Source organism: Halichoeres trimaculatus, unplaced genomic scaffold (assembly GCF_033239565.1).
Source record: "Halichoeres trimaculatus isolate MK-OKI-2021-1 unplaced genomic scaffold, fHalTri1.1 fHalTri1_scaffold_2, whole genome shotgun sequence".
NCBI lineage: Eukaryota > Metazoa > Chordata > Actinopteri > Labriformes > Labridae > Halichoeres > Halichoeres trimaculatus.
In genome coordinates, this window is record NW_027437180.1 from 10,661,496 (window position 1) to 10,673,600 (window position 12,105).

The 12,105-nt window shown below is 38.1% G+C and overlaps 1 protein-coding gene across 6 annotated transcripts in view; it reads right to left on the bottom strand.

The window, feature by feature from the left end:
- sorcs1 (sortilin-related VPS10 domain containing receptor 1) overlaps window positions 1–12,105 on the bottom strand; it is a 344,624-nt gene that overhangs the window by 76,612 nt on the left and 255,907 nt on the right. For all 6 annotated transcript variants that reach the window (XR_012599518.1, XM_074686239.1, XM_074686234.1 and 3 more), the window contains exons 6-8: window positions 8,470–8,534; window positions 3,911–4,029; window positions 3,610–3,699 (exon numbers count right to left, since the gene is read on the bottom strand). Coding sequence is in view for 5 of the 6 variants with exons in the window: in XM_074686239.1 (XP_074542340.1) it covers window positions 3,610–3,699; window positions 3,911–4,029; window positions 8,470–8,534 (274 nt within the window). In the remaining variant the exon portion in view is untranslated. The remainder of the gene's footprint in view (window positions 1–3,609; window positions 3,700–3,910; window positions 4,030–8,469; window positions 8,535–12,105) is intronic.

A 12,105-nucleotide genomic window follows, 5' to 3' on the forward strand; every position in this document is an offset into this window, starting at 1 on the left:
ATTCCTATGTCACAGTATGTTTCTTATATGTCTTGGAAGGGATGTAACTGAAATGAAATTTCAACTAAGTATTCTGATTCTGACTTTGCCGAGTCAGGAATTGTCAAAGTGTGAAAGAAGACCCTGACGTCACAGGATGGACTGCTGTGGAGGAGGCAAGCCAAGAAAAGGTCTACTTCTACAGAAGAGAGAAAGACACCTTCAAGCCAGCACGCTTAAGGACATTCTAGAGGTGGATTCTGCAGACTGGAAGTAAAGTGATCTTTGGTCAGTGGAGACCAAGCTAGAGCTCTTTGGAAAGCCATAGAAATTCTGCTTGTGTCTGGAAAAAGAAGGAAAGAGAGATGGGTATAACCCAAAGATCATAGCCCCAAAGTTTTGCACAGTGGTGGGTGTATCATGCTGTGGATGCTTCAGTGCCCAGTCTGGAACTGGGAATCTCCACAAGGTTGAAGGTTTAACAATGAAGAAAGAAGGGTCTGTTGGTTGTGGCTTTGTTTTCCAGCAGGAAGCATCTTCAGGAGACGTGTAAGAGACTTACAAACTGCTGCACAGTGTGATCCAGCAGAAAGGAAACACAGGTGACTGTAAGCATCAGAGGGGTTATGAATCTGACCCTGGTTGTTTTTGTTTTAGTTAAATAATTTTGTTGCTTCTTGATGTTTGAAAAAAAAATCTGTGTTAAAAATTCATATATCTGTTCAAAATCACTATCATAGTCTGCACAGTCACAGAATTATCAATCACGATTCTTAAATTTAAGCCCTGAAGCGTTCTCACACAGCCAAATGCACTCATCAATGTTTTATCTCTGCAGAATATAATAAACATTAGGACTTTGGGATGATGCAAGCTTCTGCAACAGAAACATAACACACTAAATATGAATATTAGATGCAGATCCATGGAAGAAAAATAATTAAAAAAAAAAAAAAAAATTGGAAGATGCTTTAGACTTTTATTGTTCTGATCTTGGACCAAAACTGTGTCTATCAGCCCGGTTTAGTGGAGCCTCAGTAATTACGAGGTCTGATAAAAGTTTCAAAAGCCACCAGATGTCATTGTATTCCCTGAGTTTGGAGCTTCAAAGCTTTGAGCTTCATCCAAGCATCACTGCAACACATTCCGAGTCAAAAGACATAAACACACACTTTATAAAAGCAACAAAGAAGAGCTCTCCTCGCAACCTTGGTAAAAGTTTTCTTAATGTTTTCAAGGGCTGTCGTTTGTGTTTGGAAAGGCCTGAGGAACACTGTTATAATAACCGTTTCATTGTTCTGAAAAAAAATAAAATAAAATAAACTTGCTTGTTTCTGCAGCTGCACACAGATTTTTTTTTTTTTTAAATGGCAACGAGACAAATGACTGTTAATATTTCATTGCACATGATGTTGACAAAAAAGGGAGAGTGCATGCCTGAATTTAGCAACAGCAAAGATTTTCTTTAAAAAAGAACAAAAAGGCTCTTATCAGTGAGAAATTTCTCGTCCAAAACCAGGCAAAAATATTTTTTGCAATGGTTTTAACAACAACAACAACAACAACAAAAAAAAAAACCTTTTAATGCTTCATCATTGTTTCTTCTAATTTGTAGCTGACATTTCTAATGTTTTGATTGACTCCTCATCATTGCCTCTTATGTATCTAATAGATATAAGCCAACTTCTTAGATTGTTTTTACACTCCTGCTGTTTTCAATCATATCTAGCAATCAGTGGTACTTAAAAATCTGTATTCAGGTATTTTAACCAAGAGGATACTACAGTCATTGTGGCTGTGTCAGGCTTAGAGGACGGGGATTATGCAGCTGAGGCCGTGCTGTTCACTTGTGTGCTTCATCTACCTCTGACTGTGCCAGTAACACCTTGCAGTGAGCCGACAGCAACCAGGGCGCCTGGGGCTTGATTGAATAAAACATGTTTAATTGTCAATGGGGACGTGACAAGCGAGGCCGTGTGCACACAGAGCGACACGGAATAACAATTCAGGAATCACTGCGAGAGTTACTTTTGGCCTTGATTTGCCCATAAATAACAAAGAGAGTGTCACGCAGAGCCAGCCCTGAATGGGCGCGCTCTGCTGCAACTTTATCCAGCATACCAAACAGAGCTGGAAGCAAACAACCAAACCACTCTGAATGCAGACACCCTCCTCCTCATCCCAGCTCTGCAAAGACGCATCAAACTTCTATTTTATTTCACTGTGTCTGAAGTGTCTGTTTATGTCAATGCTACTCTTTAAAGTACACTGTATAACACAACATTGACTTTGATTTATATATATATATATATATATATATATATATATATATATATATATATATATATATATATATATATATATATATATAGATTGAGTGAATCCAGCTCACTTTCATCAAAATGTTATCAATATTCATTTTAAACAAGGAATGCTAACTAAAAGTTGAAAAAATGACTTGTTTTTCTGAGCTGGGTCAATATAGAAAAATACAGTTATCAACAAGATGTTTTTATTTGATCAGATGGAGGAAAATCCAGATACAATGAAAAAATAAATAAATATATACATAAATAAATAAATAAATAAATAAATAAATAATGTCCAACTTACACAAAAAGTAATTCAAGTTTTTTTTTAAATAACTGTTTTAAGCTGGACTAGTAAAAAAATAAATGACTCAATATAGCATTGATTTGGAATTTGATTCATTTCAAATCATTACATGATTTCAATCCAGCTTAAAATAGTCAGACCAACCTAAAGTTTCTGCACTTTACAATGAAATATTCTCTGTAGCCACACTTAAAAAAACTGCTCCTTTATACTTTAGAAAATGGTTTTAACAAAGCTTTTTTTTCTTTAACTGCATTTTGTTACTGAGTGAGGAGGTAACGCAGTGGCTCAGGCTGTCTGTGCTCCACATGGCACAGACACTTAGGCTGTACGTCACAGCATGGACCGGCTGTCTGTGCCCCTCGTGGCATGGATCAGCTGTTTGTGCTTTAAACATTTTTCTAGTGATGATTTAAAGATAACTTAAAAAAAATAATACATAAATAATTCCTTAAGCACCAAATTCCATATTTGGCCAAAAAGGCCTAGTCTAGCCTAGTTTGCATTAGCTAACACATACAAGGCCCTGTGCCATGGAGCACAGACCACTAGTCAGTGCCGTGGTGCACAGACAACCTGTGCCCCCTGGAGAACAATATTTCAATGAACAGCAGGGTCTCGCAGGGAACGCTGTGGGTATGAGATCCAGTTGTACTTTAAAATGTTATTTCATTAAGTTGTTTTGATCTGCTTCAATTTCCTATTACATTTCTTCATAAGGCAAATGTAATGATTTCACAGCCATTAGATTTGCTCACTGTTATTTAGTGTAAAATGTTACACAGATTTAAATTAGTTGAGCCTATACGTTTTAGAGTGCAAAACAATAAAACTGAGTTATTAGGAAGCACTACCTAAGTTGCATGAACTGAAAATGCATACTTGAACTAATCTAATTGTATTTACTTGTTATATTTAAGTCAGCGTAACTTAATTTTTTTGAGGCAACAAGTTTTCAAACTTTTTTTGAGAAAGGTCAACTTGTTATATTTTTCAGTGTAGCAATCCTGTTACCTTTGGCAGGGTGTACTTGGGCAGCTTCATAGGTGTGAAGACATCTCTTTTAGCAGACACATAGTAGATTGGCCGCCCCGCCGATGACACCTTAAGGGGATAATATCATTGAGTAAAGAAACATTTTTGAGACAAATTCAAAAACAGAACATTCTCCAGTAGCATAAAAGCTCTGAACGCTGCACTAATAGCCTCTTTCTCTCAGAGTGACCTTGAAATATATCTTATAAAATCCTCACAGTTGGTGCCTCACACACTCTGCTGTAATGCTTTTCACTGAGAAAACTGGACAATTACCTACCTGGACAAACACATACTCATCTTGCACCACCAGAGAATTGGGGTCAATGTAGCCTGGGAATGGTTTGCCCTTGTTGGCATCCGTGCAGTTCTGCAGCTTGCAGGTGACATACAGCGCCTCTGCTCCCACACACACACACACACACACACACACAAACACACACAGACACACACACGTCAAGCAGTGGCATCAGCAATGGTATTAGCCGATGAAGAAAGGCAGCCTTCACCCTGAGCCAAGCGGCCTCTCCTGGCTTCCTACATTACTCGTGTCAATAAAGCGAGCCGTGTGAGGGAGGAGCTGGACGGAGGGGAAGACAGATGACCAGAAAGGCCAATTGCTTTCTTTGCCTTCAATCCCAGAGCCAGGAGGGAGCCTGTCTCCACATGTTAGCTCCTGCCAAATATGTGTCGGCTGCCTCCACGTACACATGATCAATAGTGATGGTCTCTGGCTGTGTGACTGTAACATCTGACACGACTGATGTTTACTATGTGTGTTTGTATTATTGGCTTTCCTATTATGTTGGCCTCAGTGAGCGCTGGCAGTGATACTTTCAAGGCTTTTTGGATGGACATGAAAACACTGTTGCTATTGTATACTGCTCTTGTGATGCAGCTTTCATGTGGAGGTACATCTTTGATTCTTAGAAGTATGTGGTTTTACTTTAATCTAGAGCTGTGTTCTATTTAGAGCAGTCAAACAAAACAACCATTTTAATTGACATCTTTAGACTTTGTGATGAGAAATTAATCAACAAGTTACTCAGGTTTAAGCATTTTTTTTTTTTTAATGTGTTTTTTTTTTTTTTTCTTTCTAAAGGCACTGTGGGGACTGTCTGTCAGGATAAAGAATCTGTTTCCCAAGAGCACCATCACCTGCTGTGACTCTTGTTTTGGAAGCAAAAGAATAAAAAAGGGGTATGTCCCTTTAACAGTACCATTTGTTTGGGTAAAAAAAACAAAAAAAACAAAAAAAAAAAACAGGATGTAAAGTGCGGAGGTAATATATTTATTTGCAGTAAATTTATATAGCTCCATTTTACCTTGCCGGCTGGCATATTGCCATCAAAGGGACTTTAGGTCTGTGTGCTGTAAATGAACTAAAGGGGCTGTGTGAGGATTTTTAATACACACTTTAAAATGAGATTATCAAAATCAAAATGGGTTATTTATCATTATTTAATTAGGCAGTACCAAATTATTTTACTGCCTGTTGAAGCCTCTTTAAATAACACCACACCATGAAGTTTAGCAGTGAGAAGAGAATTCTGTGTTTTTCTGAAAACAATTTTTGTGATTAGTTTTGTAGTCACGGTGGAGCCTAACTGACGGACAGAAAAAGTACAGAAGAGCAGAAGAAAGATAAACAGGAGAGTGATACAGCCCGAGCTAAAGGCTAACACAGAGGCTAAACTGTTTGTGCTAATGTTCATTCCAACCCACAGTCAGCAGTTATTCTGCAGTGGTCTGTTCCAACTTGAGAGTCTAAAATGAAGAGTGAGGTTATGTTAGCTGCTTAGTAGATGACTGGCAGGACATAACCAGGATTCACTAACATTACACATTATAGACAGGTCTTAGAGCATCAGGCTGTCAGTAGTGCTACATATAGACGGTTTCTTAAAACTGACAGTTAACTTGTTGTCAAGTTAGCCTAAGGATACGTCGTAGCACTGGTCTGCTAGTAGCTCCACACTTAGCCGGCTGCTGACACACAGTACAAACTTACAATGTTTGCTTGTTGTCATGTTTTAAACAACAGTGATATGTGACTGGACGAATAAATACCTTACCTTGTCTTCAATAAAACAAAGAGTGAGGTTATGTTAGCTCTGCTTGGTAGATGACAGGCAGGACATGACCACGAGTCACTAACGTCACATGTAATGAGCACATAGAGCACTGGGCTGAGAGTAGTGCTAAATGTACCGGGCTATTAAACCATGGTGCAAACTGACAATACATGCTTGTTGTCATGTTACAAACAACAGCGCTACACAACTGCTGATATATACATTACATCATTGTGTTGTATTAGGTAAAAAGTTGTCTAAAACAAAGAAAAGTAGAATTAAAAAGAAGATTTAATCTTCATTCATTTCCAAAACAAGCACATGCCCTGTTAATAGTCACATCTTCAGGACAGTGTGCGCGACTCTGGGCAAAAGGTGTCACTGTAATCCAATCAAAACAGATCCTCACAGTCGCTTTAATGGTCTCTCAGGAAAATCAGACCTGACCACAGATACTGAGAAATATTCACAAATAACCAATTTTTTGCGCTGATTATCTTAGTTCAAATTATTGACTATGAACAGGTTGGTTTGTATAGTAAGGCTGTTAAAGATGCTTTTGAAGTCCCCAAAGAGCCTTTAAGATAAAAAAAAAAAAGGTTTAAACTGTCATCACTTTTCTACATGTTTAAAAACCCACTGTCATCAATTGCATTCTCACTGATGTATGAAGCCTGTTCACATCATTGTTGTTCCATTCAAGTTTACTTCATGATTAAAGTTTCTTTTGTTGTTAAACTTCATTGTTGTGTTGTCATGTTGATGTGTAGCAGTCCATGAAGGCTGTGTTGCTGTTTTTTTTTTATTATTATTGTTTGCTTGTGCTATAGTTCCTTGTTGTGTTGCTGTTTTTGGCTGTGCATCATATTTTGGTCATATTTTTGAGTACCATCCCTACCACACAGTGAGCTCAACATGCTCAGGCTCTTTAGGGAAGCTGGCTGAAGCTCTGGGTTCCTCCTCTGTTGACTCAAGCTTTCTGCTTCAGACACTGTGCCATCACATAAGGAGGAGGGATTAGTCATTCTTATGATGCTCCTTATTAAAGGGACAGTCGCCCACAGTTAACTTCAGTCAGACTGAAATTATTATAAATCTGTGAGAGCACAGTCGTGTTTATTTTCAATAAAATATATTTTTTTAATATAAGGCACAGTTAAAAGAACATTACTGCATTTTGAGGCTTAACTACTAAATTCATTCACTACATTTTTGTAAACTTGACTGTATATATTAAATCAGTTTGTTAAAATGAAAACTTGAAAGACTAATCACACTTTGAAAAATAATAATACTGAAGTTGAAGATGACTTAACCTTACTTTCACTATAAATAATCAGCTACCTGGATATTGTTGGCCAAGCTGGATGGACTTTGGGGATTCTCTCCCTCCTCACTCTTTTTACTTTAGATCTGGGAGATTTTTTTTTTTTTTTTTGTATCTTCTGTGCCGTTCTCACAGCAACACTCATAGTGCAGCATGGTATAAGGGGGAGGGGTAAAGTGCCCATAAGTGAAGTGAGTGAGAGGAGTGCACTGAGAGAAGAGAAACTAAAACTTAACTATCAATCCCATCATTAATACTGATGCCAACAATTCTTCTTTACACACTTCAATTCATTTTTTCTATCATTTTTTTTTTGGCTAAGGAAGGCTGGCTAATCCTAATTGTTAGTTATCAGTCTGTGGGTGTTACTCAAGCCTTGTGCAATCGCTGTTACCGGTTTGCAGGGAACTCATGAACTGGGAAACATGTTTTTTTTTCTGGAGTTCAATAATAAACGGTGTTAAAAAATAAACTTGTAGCTTTAAAAAGAATATTATTCAAATATAGTTATTAATTCATTTGTTTGTTTTGTAGATGTTATTGATTATATAAAATACTGACACTAAATATAATCATGCGTTAAAACTTTGTTAAACCAAATAGGCATCGCATGTTGCATAAAGCTGGGGCTTACCTCAAGAAGTTCTACATTTATGTTTTCATGTACATTTTAAAAGCCATATTTTGTTGTTCTTGTTGATTTTTTATTTTATTTTATGTATTTATTTATTTATTTCATTTTATTAATTCTATTCTATTTTATTTTATTTTATTTTATTTTATTTTATTTTATTTATTTATTAATTTTTTGGGGGGTGTTAGGAATTTGGGGATTTTTTTTAAATTAAATTTCATTTTTTTTTCCACTAAATTTGTTCAAATTTAATAAATTATTTGAATTATTTGCAACTTTTTTCAACTTTTACAATTTTTATTTTCAACTTTTGCAAATTTAAAAAACAACATCACATCACATGTACAGTTTTAAAAATTGAAAAACTTGTTAAGATAACTATTGACATAATTTTTAACTTCTTCCTCTTTTTTTCTGGAGAAAACTGAAAAGAAATTAAAGATATGTTGAATCTGAGGTTTTTTGACATCAGTCTTTGAAGGCCCATTCTGTCCAATACAATATATTAACCCACAATGTCCCAGTTCACTGTCATTCAGGCAGATAAATAATACCTCCGTAAACCTACGATAGAGCCACTGAGTTCAATTGCTTGCTTTTAAAGACAGTCTAATGTATGCATTACTTCCCTCTTCAGTGTCATTGTGTGTCCCCAGACTCTGCCATTCCCACTGTCCCGCTGCATTACCCCCTGCAGGGTTGTCCATACAACTCCCACTTCATCTCTACTTTAACACAATGCTCACAATACAGTACAAAGACATGAGAAAATGGAGAGCTGAACTTGGAATTCAATTACTCACGTCCTTCAGAGATGCTGGTCTCCAGGTGGATTAAGCCCGGCTCTTTGTCCAAGCCCATTTTGGACCTGAAAAGCAGACAAATGTGTTTCAGAAACATCCCTTGTGCTCTTTTGCCTATGGGGGCAGATGCCACCTACCTGGCTAATGACTGACCTGAATGATTGAACACAGCAAAGGCAGACACATTTAAAGCCACAGACAAGTTCAGTCAAGTGCAATGACAGCTGTGGTAAACATCAGCAAGAGCTGGCCGCGGGAGTTTCAGTGTCTTTGTCTGCACGCGGAAGAAAAAGGACCGCGGGTTTACTGAGCGATTTAAATGTTTAGAGCCTCCAGAAGGTCCTTTTTCCTGCAGACGGGTGGAGGAAGATGTTTCCTGACATCATTAGGAGAGGAAAAGCCATTGATTTCCTGGCTACAGTAGGGATGTTCGCAGATGGAATAGCATATAATCATTACGGCATTAAATATGTATTAAAAAGACTGGGGGATCAGAGGAGAGGCAAAGACGGCGCACACACTGAGTGGGAGAGAACAGGGAGATGGAGAGACACAGGGGAGAGAAAGAGAAAGGGGGAAGGTGTCGACAGGTAGCACACACATGAATAGAGGAAGAAGAAAGAAAGTCTGTGTAGGGGGATGAGAAGCAGACGGAGGGAGACAGTCGGAGACCACCAAAGCCTCCCATCATTATACGTTTTGGTAGTATTGGTGATTTCCCAGATGAAACGCTGCTGTGAATAGGATGGCCTACTTAATCCGAACCACATTTCCATTTCCTCTGAATAATCCATTCAGGTACCTGAGAGCAGCGTGAGACAGGCAAAGAATAACGCTTTGAGTTAGAGGAGCTTTACGGTTTGTTTAAACTTTTCACCGCTCGCTGATGGGAGGCGAAGCGCGGCGTCTCAGACGTGTGTTAGTGCACAAGCGACACGGGTTTGGACAGCTGCGCCAGTCCCAGAAAAAGACTTAGAGTCACAACAGGTGGAAAGAAATTGGACTTACAAGAAGGTGCTTGCCAAAAATTTCAGCACAGCACGGGCTCCAGATGTTTTTGCAGAAATTTGTCACGTCACATGCAAATCATTTCACGGCTGCACTGACTGAGCTCACAAACTGATTAGAAGTGAATGTGGAGGAATTTAGAGAGCGGTCTGTAAAAGTTTGTGCTTTACACAACAGACCTTCTCTGCGTGAGCATGCACCGCTCACGTTGACCAAATGAGCTTACAAATCTTCATATTTTTTACATGGCTAAGTGGACACATGCACACAGCAGGCACAAGCTCCCTCTGCAGCCTCATTACCAGGACTTGTACCACACCTACCACACTGTGTGTGTGTCCCAAAAATAGAACTCTGACAGCTTCTGCAGCATCAGCCCTCCAGGCTCCCTTCACTCCTGGCTGCCCTGCTTGTTACAACCCTGACAGCTCTGCCGCAGTTCGTCGAGGTGGGGGGGGCTTTTTGTTAAATGTTAGTCACTATATAGAGTCATGCTATACCACTGAGTCAGACAGTTCCTTTGTGGTAGCAGCAAGACCATTTGTCCGTGGAGAAGATAGAGGATCAGGGAACAATGATGTTGAATTGAACAGTTAAATGTTTGGGGATTCTTTGTCTAACAGTAACGATCCCACATAGACACATCATTTCACATTTTTGCTTTAAAAGCTTTGCCAAGGCGAACCAGTCAATAGCTCCAATATTCAAAGAGTTCATTTCAAAGGACAACAATACTCTGCACCCAGAAATGATTTCAAAGGCACTCTGCGCTGCCGGTTACATAATGTAACTTTCTACCACAGACTGAGCTCAGGCAGGTCAGACACTTGACCTAAAGAGGTCTTTAAAAAACTCTCCAGCTCATCAGCTCCTTAGTTAAAGGACTTTTAGAAAGGAGATGGTCGAAACAGATCGGGATTTTTGGCTTTAAGGTTAAAATCAGATCTGATACACTGGTTTAGAGGAGGCCTAATAGCCTTTAAATAAAACATGCCCAATATTTTTCCTCTCAAAGGCCTCAGTTAGAGTCAGCCATAAAGTAAACTATCCCTTGCAGAGGGATAGTTTCAACCTTCAAGTTTCACTATGTAAAAAATAAGTACCACATTATTTATAGCCTTAACTCTTTCTCCCAGTGGGTAAAAAATATAAAAAAGACAAAAAAGAAACTTGTAAGATATGTTTATGACTTTTTGTTTTGTCAAACAGTTGTTACAGTTTGCTGCTGAATTTCAACTCTAAAATTTCAATGGGAGAGATCATTATGGGAATGAAATTCTCAGTTAGTATAATCCAGCCGACGATGGGCCTCTCTTAGTGTTCTGTTGTAACATTGCATCAGTGTTGATATAAAAAAAAAATAAACAGAAAAAAAATCAACCTTTTAAATTTTGAGAAATTTAGATCTTTTTTTAGGCTTTGGTTTGTAAGTACAAACACTTTTGAAAGAGTTGTTCTTAAATGTTGCATCAGTTCTTTTTCGATTTTTCCTGTTTGTTTTGATTATTTGTCTGCTGCAGTTTTAACTGTACCATGCAAACATGTCTACTTGATTTTCCATGTCTTAACTCTCATTTTACAGTTTTTAACCTGCAGAGAAACAAACCTTAAAGAGGAGAGTGCATCACAAAAAATGAAATATTAAATGAAGTATCACTCCTCTATTGCTCATTGTACCAAGAAAAGTCTCCAAAAGAATGTTTGATAGTTGCTCTGACAGTCTCCAGGATTGGAGGATTGGAGCCAAAGCAGAAATGCAGCCAGCCACATCTCAGTAATGTTGACACCTCATGGTCCTTGGATGGAGCTCTCCTGGTTGTGTTGAGGCTCAAATTAAAGGGTAACCATGCCTTTCCCTTGCCTTTGAAACTACCTTCCCGAGGATATAAGGCTGGCAGAGTTAGTGACAGCTTTTAAATCATTGCTTTACACTCAATTTTACAGACTTGCTGTTCTGCCCTTTGTGTGTTATGTATGTTAAAGTTAAGAATAACTGAGAGAGATTGTTTGTTTGTATTAAAGGTTTCATGCTTTCAGGTCAAGTCAGGTTGAACACGGAAAATAGGAAGTAGAAAGTTCGGCTGTCGTAGGAGAAAAACCGCATGCTGCATCCGTATGGTTTCTCCTTCGTAATCCAGTACAATCTCTTTCTAAAATCCCTCAGAAAGCAATGGCTGTAAGTAATACATATCATCAACATGTTTTATAACTCGTATTTGTGAGTTTAGACGCACTTTTCTTAGTTTGTACGTGTTTTATTATGTTAAGATAGAAGTAAAACACATAAAGAGAACAGTACACTTGCTTTAATGTAATGGTACCTCTTGAACCATATTTCAATGTAGATATAATTAATTTAAATTCATGCTAATTGTTGTTCTCCTTTTAACAGTTTTTCATTTTTATAAGTTTTCTTTATTTCACTTTTTTCATCTTTATGCTCTGAATTATTTGCTCAGTTGATCTATGTTTAAACTTTTTTTTTATGGCATTTTCCTACAGCTCTTTCCATTCGCACCTAATGTGATGCTGTTATGCCCCCCCCCCCCCCCCCCCCCCCCCCCCCCCCATGTGCTTCTTCTGCCCAATTTTTCTAGTCACCCTCTGATTATCTGCCATTATTTTAGA